This window comes from Sus scrofa, chromosome 13, assembly GCF_054392235.1.
Source record: "Sus scrofa isolate SSC_HxYL_T2T_F1_AM1 chromosome 13, Sscrofa_HxYL_maternal_Yorkshire_Landrace_v2.0, whole genome shotgun sequence".
In the NCBI taxonomy this organism is placed as follows: Eukaryota; Metazoa; Chordata; class Mammalia; order Artiodactyla; family Suidae; genus Sus; species Sus scrofa.
Window position 1 is genome coordinate 131,972,064 of NC_139395.1, and position 18,192 is coordinate 131,990,255.

General features: G+C 35.4%; 1 protein-coding gene across 1 annotated transcript in view; it reads left to right on the forward strand.

The window, feature by feature from the left end:
- Positions 1-18,192, forward strand: part of PIK3CA (phosphatidylinositol-4,5-bisphosphate 3-kinase catalytic subunit alpha) — a 99,294-nt gene that overhangs the window by 74,965 nt on the left and 6,137 nt on the right. The window contains exons 10-20 of the mRNA XM_084990368.1: positions 2,824-2,948; positions 4,139-4,220; positions 5,030-5,194; positions 5,411-5,514; positions 6,799-6,970; positions 9,144-9,250; positions 9,773-9,894; positions 11,284-11,362; positions 16,063-16,233; positions 17,062-17,179; positions 17,285-17,436. Of these exons, the coding sequence (XP_084846494.1) occupies positions 2,824-2,948; positions 4,139-4,220; positions 5,030-5,194; positions 5,411-5,514; positions 6,799-6,970; positions 9,144-9,250; positions 9,773-9,894; positions 11,284-11,362; positions 16,063-16,233; positions 17,062-17,179; positions 17,285-17,436 (1,397 nt within the window). The remainder of the gene's footprint in view (positions 1-2,823; positions 2,949-4,138; positions 4,221-5,029; positions 5,195-5,410; positions 5,515-6,798; positions 6,971-9,143; positions 9,251-9,772; positions 9,895-11,283; positions 11,363-16,062; positions 16,234-17,061; positions 17,180-17,284; positions 17,437-18,192) is intronic.

Here is an 18,192-nt window from a genome sequence, read left to right on the forward strand (position 1 = left end):
GGTTAACAAATCTGACTAGGAACCATGATGTTGCAGGTTCAATCCCTGGCCTTGCTCAGTGGGTTAAGGATCCGGCCTTCCCGTGAGCTGTGGTGTAGGTTGCAGATGCGGCTCGGGTCCCACACTGCTGGGGCTGTGGCATAGGCTGGTGGCTACAGCTCTGATTAGACCCCTAGCCTGGGAACCTCCATATGCCATGGGAGCGGCCCTAAAAATGGCAAAAAGACAAAAAAAAAAAAAGTGTCTAAATAATATCAAAGGTCGCTGGGAGATAGAGGAGACAAAATCACCCCGGTTGAGAACTATTACTTCAAATTCTAATGATGACGTTGAGATTGATCATGTAAGTGAGATGCCAGATGACAATATCCTCGATGAGTTTTCTTAAACTCAAGAAACAGTGAGTAATGTATCTCCAAGGACAAAAATGACGAACATCAGTTAGTCATTCTCTAGGAATGACTTTATCACACAATATTTAATAAGAACTTGAACCACCACTCATATTTTGCAGTGTTCTTTTCATTTTTTTATAATGTTATGCACTACAATTCCAGTCAGAAGGAATAGGGTGATGTACAAATTTTTTAAACCCTTGGATTATTCTGATTGATATCTACAAGTTTAAAAAATAGAAATGTTTTGCACTTAATGAAAGAAAGAAGGTGGTTATCCTCACCCACAAAATCATGACTCATCAAAGTTTTTGAAAGTATTGTATTTTGACACTGCAAATGTGAAAAGAAAAACCAGAAGTAATGTATAAGCTAGAACTTATTAGATATGTATTTGAAATCTGCAATCAGCATTTACAAGATGGATATGTTTCAGGCTCACCCATGACAGTTAATGAGCAAGCAGTTTGTTGCATTCAACATATATTGCCCATTTTGGATTATAAATTTGGATTTACCTGTGTTTAAATTCTTATCAAAATATCTAGTAAAATTGTTTTTTACCGTCACTTTATTCTCTAAATTATTTTGTATTGAAAATATTGAAAATATAAACAAAAATAAATAAATAAAACCCAAAGAATCCATTGAAATCCAAATGATAATGGTAGTGACTACTTTTTCTGATAAGTTGAGGGTTAAATATTTATTATCTCTTAGGATTATTGCAGTAGGCTCTTAACTGGTCTCCCACTTTTCCCAGAGCAGCCAGAATATTTATGAAAAATAAATCAAATAATAGTATTTGCCCTTTAAATAGCTTTCTCTAAAAGTAAAATCCAAACTTTTTATCCTGACCTGCAGATTTTACATGCTCTGAACATGACCTCCTATCGCGTCTTTTCCTCACCTCCTGGCTTCAGACACCACACTGATTTTCTTCCTGTTCTTCCTTTACACCAAACTCATTCTCTACCTGGGGCACTTTCACTGTTTCCTTCATCTGAAGTAGTCTTTCCCTGGTATTAGTATGGATGGGTTTTTTTCTTGTCATTTGGATCACAAATTATTGTTATCTTTTCAGAGGCCATTTTGGAACATTCGGTGTAAAATAGCCACTCAGTCCTCTGTCACATCACCCAGAACATCTATCTTTACCAACTCTCTAGTATTTTTAATTGTTCATTTAATTTCCCACTATAATAGAGGCTTTATTGGGAGTTCCTGTTGTGGCTCAGTGGGCTAAGGACCCGACGTTGTCTCTGTGATGGTGCAGGTTCAATCCCTGGCCTGGCTCAGTAGGTTAAGGATTTGGTGTTGCTGCAGGCTGTAGCAGCATAAGTTGTAGATGTGGCTCAGATCTGGCATTGCTGTGGCTGTGGTGTAGGCCCCAGCTGCATGCCAGTTCAACCCCTGGCCCCAGGAACTTCCATATGCCACAGGCGAGGCTATGAAAAAAAAGGAGGTGGGCTCTGTTAATGCAGGGTGTTTTACTGTTTTCTGAGCCCAACATTAAGAGCAGGACAAGGTACACAGTACCTGAATTCATAAAGATTTGTTGAATGACATTAACAGTGTTTAAATGTGTAAAAACGAAGTAACATGGATATCTGCTTTCATTTTTAGCCACTAGGAACATGTGTAACCCATCCTAAGGGGGGGTGTGTTTGTTTCGTATGATACATTAATATGCATCATAATTATTCATTATGCAATTAATATATTTGTATTTAAAGAAAATAAATACATTACTTGGAGTCTTAGAATTATACCAAATTTATATTTTCTTTTTAGTTTCCAGATATTCAATGTGTAGTGTTTTAATGGGGGTGTTTTTTTCTCCTTTTTTCCCTTAATTATTTTTACTTTTAAAATTGGAAAGCCTTTCAGTAATTATAAGGATATATTCAGGCAAGAATTATGAAAGATTTTTTTTTTTTTCTTTTTATGGCTGTACCTGTGGCATATGGAAGTACGTGGGCTAGGAGTCAAATTGGAGCTGCAGCTGCAGGTGTACACCACAGCCACAGCGTATTTTACTTTTTATTTTCTCTTGTTCTAGAAATATTAGCAGATTATTTAGTAGGATACTAGGAAGAGTCCTCATCATGAAGAGAAGTAAACTGTTCACTGCTTATCTCCTAGGATCCCAACCTGGCCTTATCCCCGACTAACTTTGGCAGTTACAGTTCTTTGGTTGATAGTAATATTAACCAAGTAAATTATTGGATTTACAAATAACAGTCTTAAGGTGGTTCTCCCTTGTCCTTGAAATAAAGTCTTGCAATAATAATAAACTGTGTAACAACAATTAATAAGCAGTGTAAAGTTGACTGAAAATTAATTCTCTTTTTTGCAGATCACTCATGAATCGGGGGGTGGGGAATATGGCAAAAGAAATCATATAAGATAGTACTTTATTTTACAGAGTAACAGACTAGCTAGAGACAACGAATTACGGGAAAATGATAAAGAACAGCTCCGAGCAATTTGTACACGAGATCCTCTATCTGAAATCACTGAGCAAGAGAAAGATTTTCTCTGGAGCCACAGGTAAGTGTTAGGATGAAGAGTCTCTGTTTCTTCTATTCCAGAAGAACAACTGACTTTGGCTGATGTAACCATATTTCTGCCATTACCTATTAGAGTAAATAAAGCGTAATTTATATGATTTTTTTATTATAAATGTTGTCTTTTTTTAAACTGTGGATGTAGATAAGTATTTCTAGAAAGTCATACTGCATTGGTACTAACCTTGCACACTGAAGGCTTTTTTAATTCTAAATCCTTAATATGACTTTTTTAAGGATTTGGTGTTTTGTTTTTGTTTTCAAATAAAATTTAAGATCCCCCCCCAAAAAAGTACCTGTAGTTTTAGATAAGTTTAGTTGTGATTTATTTAGTCCAGATATTTTCATTTTTAGGAGTTCCTTCCATTTTTTGTTTTTTGGGTTTTTTCCCTTATACTTTCTTAAAGTAATATGTAATGCCTTATTTTCACTTCTGAAGAAATTATAACTGGGTAAGTGCACACTGGTTTAATTTAATAAAGCAGTTGCAGTGCCTTTCTGCAGAAAGTTCACTTAAATATAAATTTTGTTCAATGGTCACAGTAGAAGTGGTGACTCTCCTTGTGGTTCTCGTTGACTAAGTAGGTGAGTAACTGGAGCTATATAGAGTGTTATAACATAAATTCATAATTTTTCCAAAGTACCTGTCCTCCATTTGGACTTTGCTTTTTTTCCCCATGCCGTTCTAACTGTGGCTAAGTATGTATATGTGCATATATTTGCAGCTTTGGGGTTAAAACAGATTTTTTTTTTTTTGTCTTTTTGCCGTTTCTTGGGCCACTCCCGCGGCATATGGAGGTTCCCAGGCTAGGGGTCTAATCCGAGCTGTAGCCACCAGCCTATGCCAGAGCCACAGCAACTCAGGATCCGAGCCGCGTCTGCAACCTACACCACAGTTCAACGCCAGATCCTCAACCCACACTGAGCAAGGCCAGGGATCGAACCCGCAACCTCATGGTTCCTAGTCGGATTTGTTAACCACGGCGCCACGACGGGAACTCCCAAGTTTTTTTTTTTTGTTTTGTTTTGTTTTTTTAAAAGAAGGCTGGTAATGGTAAGAAGTTTTAAAAATATTTGGAAATTTAAAGATTGCGTAGTTGAAAATTTAGATATCCAGGCCTTTTGAATAACATGCAAGAATGTTTTTTATTTTGTTTTGTCTTCTCCATACAGACACTATTGTGTAACTATCCCTGAAATTCTACCCAAGTTGCTTCTGTCTGTTAAATGGAATTCTAGAGATGAAGTAGCTCAGGTAAATGCATGGTTGAGATAACTAAATAACTGTTGGACAGATTTGTTATGCCATTCAAATTGTTTTCTCTCAAGAAGTCTGCATAAGTATAAGAGATGAAATGGCTATGTTTTAAATTAATTAATAATGATATTACAGATGGTCTCTGACTTACCATGGTTCAACTTAGATTTTTTGACTTTCCAATGATGTGAAGGTGATATGCATCTAATAGAAAATGTACTTCAAATTTGAATTTTGATCTTTTCTCAGCCTAGCAATATGTGGTAAAATAGTCTCTCGTGATACTGGGCAGAAGCTGTGAGCCACAGCTCCCAGTCAGTCGGGTGATCATGAGGGTAAACACCAGTAAGCCTTACAGCTATTCTCTATTAATACAGCAGTGCAGTAGTCAACAAATTACACATGACATTCAATACTGTATTATATGATAGGCTTTGTGTTAGATGATTTTGTCCAACTATAAGCTAATGTAAGTGTTCTGAGCATTTTTAAGGTAGGCTAGACTAAGCTATGATGTTCACTAAGGTGTATCAAATGCATTTTTGACTTGTAATATTTTCAATTTTGGTAAGTTTATCAAGACATAAGCCCATCATAAGTAAAGGAAGATATGCATAGTAGAGAAAAATACTGTTTACACAACTTCCACTGGTAAAATTAATTAGAACTAAATATTTTAAGCACTGAATTCATAATGGAAAGCTTTTATCTAATTTTAAAATAGGCAATTAAGACAATGCCTTAGGAGGTTCATTCACAACTTTCTTTGCTTTTTAAATATGATTTATTATCTTATTCATACACAGATGTACTGCTTGGTAAAAGATTGGCCTCCAATCAAACCTGAACAGGCTATGGAGCTTTTGGACTGCAATTACCCAGATCCTATGGTTCGAGGTTTTGCTGTTCGATGCTTGGAAAAATATTTAACAGATGACAAACTTTCTCAGTACCTAATTCAGCTAGTACAGGTAAAATCATGTAAAAGTGGAAAAATAATATTTTATTCTAAATCCATGCAACTTGAAGGAATCTATAGTATTAACTGGTTTTATGCTTTTTTAGAAATCAGTTTTGTTACATTAGTATCTATTTTCATGCTAAAAAGTTTTCTTTAAATCCAACCATGCAGAAACTGACCTTGATTGATATTTATATTGTTTTTATGTTTGTTTTTAATAACATAGGTCCTAAAATATGAACAGTATTTGGATAACCTGCTTGTGAGATTTTTACTCAAAAAAGCATTGACTAATCAAAGAATTGGGCACTTTTTCTTTTGGCATTTAAAGTAAGTCAAATTATTTTCCCATTTAATTCTTTACATTTATATTACCTATATTCTCAGTAGATGTATAAATATGTATAACTTACATACTGTTGCTTTTGTTTGTATAGAAGAGTTTTCCATACTGAAAGTATATTTTTCATACTGAAAGTATATTTCCTCTGCATTTTCTCTTTGACATTAAATAAGCATTAAAATTAAAACTAAATTTTATACAGGAATGAGACCTGAAATATTTTTAAAGATTTTGATTCTACTTTAAGCAAAGTAAAATTTGCTAAGTCCAGATTAATATTGCAGTTGGCTTCACTATATGTGTGGATGAGGGGGGAAGTTCTCCCTACCCACCTCCCCCCTCCAAAATCATGCCTTGAAATTCAGAACAATAATGACAAAATTTCAATTTTTTTGATTAGAAACAAGCTAATTAAGAATAAAAAGTGTTTTGCAGAATACATAATATATCTAATACACAAAGAGTTCGTTAAACCATGCACTTTTTTCTAAATTTAGAAACAGATTTGTAATTAATATGATTTTCTTAATGTTAAAATAAATTAATAATGGAATCTAGACTCTAGATTTAAAAGAACTTAAATTCAGACACAGTACAGAAAAGAAACATGTATGCCAGAAGAGTCAAATAGTGCTCACTGGGCTATTCATTTCCTCCCTATACATTTTATTTTTATTCCTAATTTCCTTTTTTTCATGTTTATGTATTTTGTGCTGAGATTAATAAGTGAAAAGTAGTTTAAATAAACTTAAAATCTAGTTTTTTCATTTATGTCTCCAGGAACTACCTGAAATTCTTGATTGTTTTGCTTCTTAATGATAGGTTTTAAAATCACTTTATTGTTAGTATAAATAGCATTTATTGAATTTATAAAATGGGTTTTCTTATTTTCTTTGTTTGTTTTTTTTTTTTTTTTTTTTTTTGTCTTTTTGCTATTTCTTTGGGCCACTCCTGCGGCATATGGAGGTTCCCAGGCTAGGAGTCGAATCGGAGCTGTAGCCACTGGCCTACGCCAGAGCCACAGCAACGCGGGATCCGAGCCGCGTCTGCAACCTACACCACAGCTCACGGCAACGCCAGATCCTTAACCCACTGAGCAAGGGCAGGGACCGAACCCGCAACCTCATGGTTCCTAGTCGGATTCGTTAACCACTGCGCCATAATGGGAACTCCCTCCGGTTTTCTTATTTTCTTAAAAATGATTATGTGCATACTCATTAAAATCTCTCTCTTTCTCTCTTTTTCACCCTAATGTTGCACTGGTCTTTTAGATCTGAGATGCACAATAAAACTGTTAGTCAGAGGTTTGGCCTACTTTTGGAGTCCTATTGCCGTGCATGTGGGATGTATTTGAAGCACTTGAATAGGCAAGTTGAGGCTATGGAAAAGCTCATTAACTTAACTGACATTCTCAAACAAGAGAAGAAGGATGAAACACAAAAGGTATGTGACTCTTTAGTTTGTTTTTGAGACTCCTTTCATTGCAATGGGGCAGGGTTATTTGAGAGCCCAGCATATATGCAGATCATGGGCCTGAGAATTAAGCAGATTAAGATTTGGATCAAGATTCCACTGCCTCTAAGCTACTTAATGTTAGACACATTGTTTAATCTCTTGAGATTCAGTTTCCTCATCTGTAAAATGGGAATAATAGTTTTCCTCATAGGGTTGCTGTGAGAAGTAAATCACATGAGATATGCAGAGCCCCTATCATAGTCCCTAGAACATAAGAGGTGCCCAGTAAATAAATGTTAGCTCCATCTTCTTTCCCTTCTTTTCTCTTCTATATAGCCCTAAGTCTTAAAAATGGTTTTTCCATGGAGTTGTCACTGCTGCGGATTGAGTTCAGTCCCCGGCCTGGGAATTTCTGCATGCTGAAAGTGTGGCTAAAAAATAAATTAAAAGATTTTTCCTTACTCTGTCATTTCTTTTAGAAATGATCGTGAAAATCAGTGGAAAAAAATTAGTTTTTTTGTATTTCTAAGTTTAAAATGGACTCTTAGTCACACAGTGAATATATCACACACTCGAGTCATCTGCAGTCTAGCTTCATATAACTGAGGAACATGAAATGTAAAGGTTTCTCATGACCTTTTCCTACTTCTTATCTTTTATTCAATCCAACACACCCAAAGTAAAAAGTGAGATCATTCCTCACCTCAAGTAAAATATAAAAAGAAAATCCCAGTTTATTACGAAGTCCCCAAAGGACAGACATTGTAAATTAGTAGTATTGAATAAATTTTTTCAACATCTTCATCAATATTGCTTGAAGAAAAAGAAACCTTTAAAGAAAGTTACTAATTAATCTAAATGTCATACAGTATGTGACTGAGTTGATTTTATTGAAATTGTGGTATGTAAGTTCAAATACAAGTTATTAGAAAATAATTGTACTATTTCTGCTGCTGGAATTTTGAGCAGGTGGGAGCTAGACTGCTTTGAAATGATAATATTTATTATATTTGTACTGTCACTGAGGGAAGGAAAAGAAAATAGATATTAGTTGAATTTGTAAACTGAAGTTTTCATCTCACAGTTTGGCTGTGATACAATGGATTTAAAAAGTGATTTAAAAAGGGTGTTTCTTTCTAGCTATGTACTAGAACTTGAATATAGTATGAGACTTTTACCAACAATTTATTTTCTTTTCTTTTTTTTAAATGCGCCTGCAGCATATGGAAGTTCCTGGGCCAGGGATCAAACCAGAGCCATTGCAGAGAGACAACACCGAGTAGTCCAGGTAGTGAGTACTTATGATGTGAGCAACGGGGGAAGAAGTCCTTTTTTTTTTTCCATTTTTTGGGCCACACCTGCAACCTATGGGAGGTCCCATGCTAGGGGTCAGATGGGAGCTGCATCTGCCAGCCTACGCCACAGCAACACTGGATCAGAGCCGCGTCTGCACCCTCTTCCATAGCTTGTAGCAATGCCGGATTCTTCACCTACTGAGTGAGGCCAGGGGTTGAACCTTCATCCTCACTATGTCACATTCTTAACCCACTGAGCCACAATGGGAACTCCCCAAAAATTTCTTTAAGCCTCACTAGACCTTTTTTACCAAACAGAGAATGTGGTGACTGTGATATTTTCTGAAAAGCTTAAAAGTAAGGTTATTAAGCTAATGTGATGTCTCCGTAGTTTTTAGAACAAAGGCCCTCAAACTTGTTCTTTATAAGCCAGATAGTAAGTATTTTAGACTTGGTGGGCTATGCAGTCTGTTGTAACTACTCGGCTCCACTATTCTAGCATGAAAGCAACCAACATTCATTTCAAGTGGGTATGAGTGTATTCCAGTGCAGTTTCACTTAAAAAAAAAACAAAACAAAACTGGCAGCTGACTTACAGGCCATAGTTGGCCAGGCCCTGCTGTGGAGCTAAAACATTGCCTCTGTCAGCATGCAGAAATTGTCTCACAGGAAGGTGCACTGTATTCTCAGCTCTCTTCCTGAATTGTCCTGCCCTGTTTTACGAACCCTTCTAATTAGAATGCAGCCAACGCAGGATATAGATTCAAAGATTACACAATACTGAGGTTCCAGTGTGTAAAAGAGATTAGCAATTAGTATTACCTTTTATCAAATCAATTCTAACCATGATTATGTTTACTTATCAGGTACAGATGAAGTTTTTAGTTGAACAAATGAGGCGACCAGATTTCATGGATGCTCTGCAGGGCTTTCTATCTCCTCTAAACCCTGCTCATCAGCTGGGAAATCTCAGGTAACCTACTTTATTGGTTGTTTTATTGATATATTAAAACAAGTACTTTCTCTGGACAAAATCTTGAAAAAGATGAAAATATCCTCTATAACTATGTTCAGTAATATATGCTTCTCTCTCGATCCTTTTCCTACCCTACAAAAGTAAGAGTAGTAAAGTTTTATTAAGTTTAGAACTGTATTTATTCAGAATGAGTTTTTACTGCTTTATAGAATTTAAAATTTTCTGTGGCCAGAATCCTAGTATCGTAGGATAAGAAATGGAATGTAATATCTAGAAAACTAATAATATATCCAATTACTTGTGGAAAATTCATATTCCATTTATAAGAAAATTGTAAGTTTAATATGTATTTCTTCTTTATACTCCCTTAGAAATTAATGCATAGATAAAACACAGAGAAAGTTTAAAATTTTTATAGCACTTCAAAAAGCTATACTGTATCTGTATTTTAAAATAAATTTGAGGCTATAAAGAATGACAAAGCTAAGGTACCTAGTAAAATTTTCAACTATTTTAAAGGCTTGAAGAGTGTCGAATTATGTCCTCTGCAAAAAGGCCACTGTGGTTGAATTGGGAGAACCCAGACATCATGTCAGAATTACTCTTTCAAAACAATGAGATCATCTTTAAAAATGGGGATGGTAAGGAAGAGTATTAATGAACTTATGATGCATGAATTTAGCTGTCTTTTTATACACAGGATATTTATGAACTATGAAGACTACTGAAAGCCATTTAAGGAATATGCATGTGATAAACTATATAATATTAAGCAGATGTCTTAACCTTTAGAACATGTATGTATATTTATTGAAAAAAAAGAAGTAGGTTTAGAATCAGAGGTCCTGAAAATCATATTGCTTAGCCATGTGAGTATCCATTCATTCTATAAATATCTGATGTGCTAGGCCCAGAGGTTAAAGAATATACAAAACAGAATCACTGCTCTCTTAGAGCTTATGGTTAGCAGGGAAAAGAAGACATTAAACAAATAATTAAAAAACCAAAATTACAACCCTGGTACAAAAGAAAAGCATAGTCTGCTAAGGAATTATAAAAGAAGGCCCTAATTTATTTAGAAAACAAGCTGTGGAAGAATTTGTTTTTATATACTAAAAAAAGTATCATTGTGGGAGTTCCTATTGTAGCTCAGTGGAAACGAATCTGACTAGTATCCATGAGGATGCAGGTTCAATCCCTGGCCGTGCTCGGTGGGTTAAGAATCTGGCGTTGCCATGAGTTGTGTAGGTTGCAGATATAGCTCAGATCTGGCATTGCTGTGGCTGTGGCATAGGCCAGGGACTACAGCTCTAATTCGATCCCTAGCCTGGGAGCCTCTGTATGCTGCATAGGTTTGGCCCTAAAAAGACCAAAAAAAAAAAAAAGTATCATTGATGGGTTTCCATTGTGAAATAACTTTTCAGTCCTGAATTTTTTTTTTTTTTTTTTTTTTTTTTTTTTTTTTTTTTTGGTCTTTTTGCCTTTTCTAGGGCCACTCCTGCAGCACATGGAGGTTCCCAGGCTAGGGGTCTAATTGGAGCTATTGCTGCCGGCCTACTCCAGAGCCACAGCAACGTGGGATCCCAGCCACGTTTGCGATCCACACTATAGCTCACGGCAATGCCAGATCCTCAACCCACTGAGCAAGGCCAGGGATCAAACACTCAACCTCATGGTTCCTAGTCGGATTCATTAACCACTGTGCCACAACGGGAACTCCTCAGCCCTGAATTCTAATCCAAATATTTTAACATAAACATGTTCAGATTTAAGGATTCAGAAAAATAAGTACTTTAAATATTTTAATTTTTGTAAAATATGCATCAGCTTATCCTACATTGTTACACAGATGTGTTTATACAGACAGTCTAGAAATGGGTTAAAGAATCAGGTTATTGCTTCCTTATAGATTATTTTGAAGAGCAAATATAGTTCTATATATTTTCTGTTTGAAAACAATGTGATAATGTGATACTCAAGATTTGTGTTTATGGCATTAAGTGGTGGTATCCATATTATTTGAATTTCAGATTTACGGCAAGATATGCTAACACTTCAGATTATTCGCATTATGGAAAATATCTGGCAAAATCAAGGTCTTGATCTTCGGTAGGTACCACTAAGACAATGTTTATGTTAAAAATTACTCTGAAAAAGTAAACAATTAGTAAATATTAATTGTAAAGCATATAGAGGCATATATTTATAAGTATGGAGAGTGATAACTAACACTAGTTGATTACACTATGGTACTTTCATTTGTCCTCTTTCTCCTTGGCTTAGAATAGCTAATGAGATCCAGCTGATAAAAAGAGCTATCTCTAATAAGCTGGTAGAAGCTCTGCAGCTGCCTCCAGAGTGCTACTAACTGTACCCTTGGTATCTGCAGGGGATTGGTTCCATGACCCCTGCCGATACCAAAATCCATGGATGCTTATGTCCCTTATATAAAATGGCATAGTATTTGCACATAAACCATGCATATCCTCCTATATGCTTTAAGTCATCTCTAGATGACTTGTAATACCTAGTATAATATAAAGGCTATGTAAATAGTTCCTAGCATGCAGCAAATTCAAGTTTTGCTATTTGGAACTTTCTGGAACTTTTTTCCCTAAATATTTTCCATCTGCAGCTGGTTGGATCCATGTATGCGGAATCCATAGTTATGGAGAGCCAGCTGTATTTAGGTAAAGGGCATAGGTAACACAATACACAAAAGGTCACTTTTTTCATTCAGAAATTGAGTTTAAAGGGAAGTTTCTAATATGAGTTTTCTAATCCTAAAACTTTATAAATTGTCTAATCTTGACACCTTAAAAATTTTGCCATTTTGTTGGTTTCTGCCCAGCCTTCCCAATTATCTCCAAGTTTTCTGTCCTGCTTCATTTTCTCCTAGTCATTTTTGCCTCTTATAGTTTATCCTTCTCTTACTCGTTCCTTTGCAAATTCAGTTATTTAGACAAAGGCTGCCCTTTCCAAAAGTGCTTTTGTCTGTAGGTAAGCATAGGAGTCAGTTCTGGCTGCAACAGCAAAGTAGATTTGTGTTTATTTGTATGCCTCTTATAGATTCAGTAGCTAGTATATAAAAATGTGTTGGAAGTTCCTCTGTGGCTAAGCAGGTTAAAGATAAGCACTGTCACTGCTGCAGCTTGGGTTCCGCTGCTGTGACGCAGGTTCAGTCTCTGGCCCAGGAAACCTCCATATGCTGCAGATGTGGCCAAACACACACACACACACACACACACACAAAACACAAAAAAACGCACAAACAAAACAACAAAAACAAATTAAAATGTGTTGGTAACAAATAGTAGAATGCTTTTATTGCAAACAAGAAAAATGAACATCTCAAGTAACCTGCTAAGCCACAAAATTAAATCATCAACCTCAAATTCTTAACTCCTGATTCTTTGTTTAACCCCTGCTGCTTTCCAAAAGCAATTAATGTTATGTGAATGAAGTTCCTTTTTTGGTATAATTTCCTGTGTCATGAAGGATCCGCTTGCTACTACTGCTACCATCCCCTAGGGGAGTAGAATACAAAAGAGAATGCAGAAATAGGCCGAGCGGAGAAGACGACTGAACTCTATGTAACTCTGGTGATTATAGTGTTTAATAGTAAATTAGTGGCTGTGCAAAAAAGCATCTAAAGTTAAGCTAGGTCACTGGAAAATAAGTCAGATCTTTGCAAAGTTGTTAAATCTTATATTTTCTAAATATTATTCTTTTAACTTAAGCAAATTTAATAAGATTTTAAAATTTAATTTTAAATAAAAAATAAATTTAAGGAGTTCCCGTTGTGGCGCAGTGGTTAACGAATCCGACTAGGAACCATGAGGTTGCGGGTTCGGTCCCTGCCCTTGCTCAGTGGGTTAATGATCCGGCGTTGCCATGAGCTGTGGTGTAGGTTGCAGATGCAGCTCAGATCCAGCGTTGCTGTGGCTCTGGCGTAGGCCAGTGGCTACAGCTCTGATTCGACCCCTAGCCTGGGAACCTCCATATGCCGCGGGAGCAGCCCAAGAAATAGCAACAACAACAACAACAATAACAACAAAAAGACAAAAAAAAATTAAAAATAAAAAAAAATAAAAAATAAAAAAATAAATTTAAGTAAAATCATAGCATTTTTATTTATACTTTGCAAAACTTAGATTCAGGTTTATTATAACTCTACTTCATTTGTTTAATAATAAGCTTCATAGACCTGTGTAACTTTTTAAACTATGAGTACGTTCCACATTAATAAAATAAGAGAAAATGATCAGGAGTACAACCTTAAGAAATTCTCATATTTACCAGGGCAGATAGAGGAAAATTTTCCATAAGAAAAATGGTCAAAAGGGTAGGAAGACCAGAGTAAGTGATTCATGAAAGGTGGAAAGACCAGACTGAATGATTCACAGAATCCAGAAGAAGGGAAAGATTCAGAAACAGTTTACAGTATTAAGTGCTTCGGGGGGTTAAGAACATAAGTACTATGAAAAAGCTTTTGTATTTGATGATTCATGGTCAGTTTTAAGAAAAGTTGAATCAGAAATTGGGCTACAAGGAATTAAGTGAGAAAATGAAAGTAAGTATTGACTGTTACTCTTTTAGGAATTTAAGAAGGAACAGTGGAAAGAATGGACATTAGCTTATGAGAACAGAGCAAGAAAAACCATTTTTTTGTTTGTTTGTTTTTTTAGGGCCACACCCGTGGCATATAGAGGTTCCCAGGTTAGGGGACGAATCAGAGCTGTAGGAGATCCAAGCCACACCTGCGACCTACACCCCAGCCCATGACAAGGCCGGATCCTTAACCGTTGAGAGAGGCCAGGGATCAAACCCGTGTCCTCATGGATACTAGTTGGGTTCATTAACCACTGAGCCATGATGGGAACTCCAGAAAAACCATTTTTAGTACTATGTGCTACTTGATATATTAGGTGCCTTTTTCTTCATTGTCTCTTTAAATCCTTACATCTCTACCCTTGATTACATGTCCTCTGTAATATCCTGTATGATGAATGAGAAGCACCCATAAAGCACTTCTGCTACATACCAAAGTATGGTTGTATCAAGGAAAAAGCATTGGTGGGTTATTTGAATTGGCAACTAAACTAGCTGCTTTTATCATGGAACATCATTTTTACTTGAAGAATAATAGACAAGCTATGGTTATTCAGCCGAGGGTATTTGGCAGATATTTTCTTGAAAATAAACATTGTGAGACTCTCTGTTCAAGGAGAACAGCTAACAGTGTTTATTGTTGATGATCAAATTTGAGCTTTCAGGCAAAAATTAGAATTTTGAAAAACTTGTATCCACTGCTTTGAGCTTCCCCCAAATTGAAGACTTTTTTGATGAGATCAGTGACAGTGTTAACAATTGTGGGTTTTTTTTTTTTTTTATTGGTATAATGAAAAGTATCAACATTTGGAAGATCTCCGTAACTCAGTGAAATATCTTCCAAATGACCCAATGCAGAATATTTTAAAGTCATATATGGGTAAAAGTTCAATTCAGAGCCAAGATAACCAAATGGGTTTTAATGTAACAGTATGAAAAGTTTACTGATACGGTTTCGGTTTCGTATTCCATGTTGCAACTTGAGAAACTATCTTGTCACATTGTGGAACAGTATGAAAGAATATCTACAATTATCTAAAAATGTTATTATAGTACTCCTTTTTACAACTACATATCTTTGTGAGGCCAGATTTTCTTCATATGCTTTAGTTAAAACATTGCATTAGATTGAATACAGAAGCATATATGAAAAGCACAGCTCAGTACTGTTAAGCCAGGCATTGAAGAAATTTGAAAAATGAGAAAGTGTCACTCGTCTCACTTTTTTTTTCATTTAGGATTTTTGTTTTGGAAATTATTTCTCTTACTATAAAAAGGAATATAAATGTTACTTTAAATGAATTAATAAAATTTTTTATTTTCTCCATTTTAATTTCACTCATAATTTAAAGTCATAAATGCTTACAAAATTTTTTAAATGGCCACACTCATGGCACATGGAAGTTCCCAGGCCAGGGATTAAATCCAAACTACAGCTCTGACCTTCACCAGATTCTTTAACTCACTGTCCCTGGCCAGGGATCAAACCTGTACCTCCAAAGCAGCCTGAGCTGCTGCATTCAGATTCGTAACCACATAAACTGTACCATATAAACTCCATAAATGTTTATAAACTAATTGCCACAATAATTTTCTTCATGCTTTTCTGATATACAATTAAATACTTTCTCAGTTGATTATAATAAACGATGGCAGATAATTTGAGGATTTTTTCTAGGAATATTTGTCATACTCTAATAAAAGAAAATTAAAATTTAAGGGGTAAAAGTCATGCATGACAAAATTGCAAATAGAATATTCCTGTATTATCCTATTAAAATATTTGCTATTTTAGGGAGCACCATTCTACTTGCTAGATGTAATACTGCTCCATTTATGAATCTCCTAATAAAGCCAATTAGATCTTCGCATTTAAAAAAAAAGATAAGGCGTTCCCTTTGTAGCTCAGTGGGTTAGGAACCCAACATAGCATCTATGCGGATGCAGGTTTGATCCCTGGCCTTACTCAGTGAGTTAAGATCCAGTGTTGCCCACAAGCTGAGGTATAGGTTACCGATGTGGCTCAGATTGATCATTGCTGTGGCTGTGGTATAGTTTAGCAGCTACAGCTCTGATTCAACTCCTGGCCTGAAAATTTCCATATGCCACAGGTACAGCCGTGAAAAGAAAAAGAAAAGATGAAATATTTGCTATTTTAAAATCTCATCATTTATTTGCACGTCTTGATCCTTTTTCAGAATGTTACCTTATGGTTGTCTGTCAATTGGTGACTGTGTGGGACTTATTGAGGTGGTGAGAAATTCTCACACTATTATGCAAATTCAGTGCAAAGGAGGCCTGAAAGGTGCACTGCAGTTCAACAGCCACACACTACATCAGTGGCTCAAAGACAAGAACAAGGGCGAAATGTGAGTTTATTATTCTTTTGTTTCCATGTTAATCTAAGTTTTTGATAGACAAGTTTTTTAATGGTTATGTATATTTCTGAGTTAGTCCAGAAAAAAAGTTGTGTTTTCTTTGGAAAGATATGTTCAGCCTTTGAAGTATTTGATATTAATTGTTTAAATGATCAGAATTGCGTATAATTTGGTGAAATCCTGTATGTTCGACTTAAGTATGTAAAATGTGCTTTTCTTATTGCTTATTCCTTTTTTAAAAATTTAACTTCTAATTCATTGTTAGAATGATTAGAAAATATTGTGATGACATAATAAGTACTTTTTTTTTTTTTGTCTTTTTGCCATTTCTTGGGCCGCTTCTGCGGCATATGGAGGTTCCCAGGCTAGGGGTTGAATCGGAGCTGTAGCCACCGGCCTACGCCAAAGCCACAGCAACACGGATCCAAGATGCATCTGCGACCTACACCACAGCTCATGGCAACGCCGGATCCTTAACCCACTGAGCAAGGCCAGGGATCAAACCGTAACCTCATGGTTCCTAGTAGGATTCGTTAACCACTGAACCACGACAGGAACTCATAAGTACTTTTTCACAATAATAAAAATTATCCTTTAGTCAGAAAATAACTGGAAATTTTCTTAGAAACCCTTAAAAACTTCAGAATTCCAAGGTTTCTCAGATCTTTGAACATAATTACTTTCTTCCCCTAATGTCAGTGATTGTTTTCATTGTTTTAATACAGACTTTAATAAAGACTTTGACCATCTTTTCCTAGTTTGGACTGAATCATTCTATATTTCCACATTAACTCATAGGTGTTTATGCCTTCTTTATAGATATGATGCAGCCATTGATCTGTTTACACGTTCATGTGCTGGATATTGTGTTGCCACCTTCATTTTGGGAATTGGAGATCGTCACAATAGTAACATCATGGTTAAAGATGATGGACAAGTAAGATCCCACTTCTTAAATGTTTCAGAATCCTTAAATTTACTAATTCAGAGCATTGGATTTCTGCATTTGTCAAACTGTAATATAATTTCTTATTTTTGAAAGCTGTTTCATATAGATTTTGGACACTTTTTGGATCACAAGAAGAAAAAATTTGGTTATAAACGAGAGCGTGTGCCATTTGTTTTGACACAAGATTTCTTAATAGTGATTAGTAAAGGAGCCCAAGAATGCACAAAGACAAGAGAATTTGAGAGGTAAGTTTAAGAAATCAAAAGCACAAAATAAAAAATTCTTGCTGCTTTATCAAAGCAATTGATATTTTTCAAGCAATTTAAAATAATAGGTGTTTTATTAACATATCATAAACTGAGTATTTTAATGTGTTTATTTTTTGTCTAATGCTGTGAAGGAAATAGAAGGAAAAACCAATTCATTTATTGAGTTAGGTAAGGCCTAAAAAGGAAGTGAGCCTTAAACTTCATGGCACATTAAAAGTTTTTATTTACTGTTAGTTAAATAATTGGACTCTACTGTCTCTTAATTGACAGATCATGTATAGTGCTTCAGACAACAATTTTTAATCATACAGTCTGAGGAATTCAGTCAACCATAATTACCGTGTTTATTCATAATTTTTCTTACCACCTTATGGTATATCATTAGTCGGTCTTAAAGTACTTTTAAAAACCTTTTATAAAATTCTGTTTTATCTATAACTCAGTCCTGGCCTAGATTACACCCTAAAGGCTTTAGTGTGTACCAGTTTGTACATTTTTTTAAACTTATTGAACTCCTAATGCACTAGGCATTATTTTAGATGCTGGTGATAGAGAAATAGACAAAGTCCTTATGGACTCACAGAGTTCTAGTGTTGAGAAGAGAGAATAGAAGGTGTTGGTAAGAGAGCAGGGAGAAGAATGCTCTAAGAAGGCCTCTCTAACTATGATATTTGAGCAGAGACATGAAGATGTTGATATGATTTATACCACACTGACCAAACTGTTCTTATT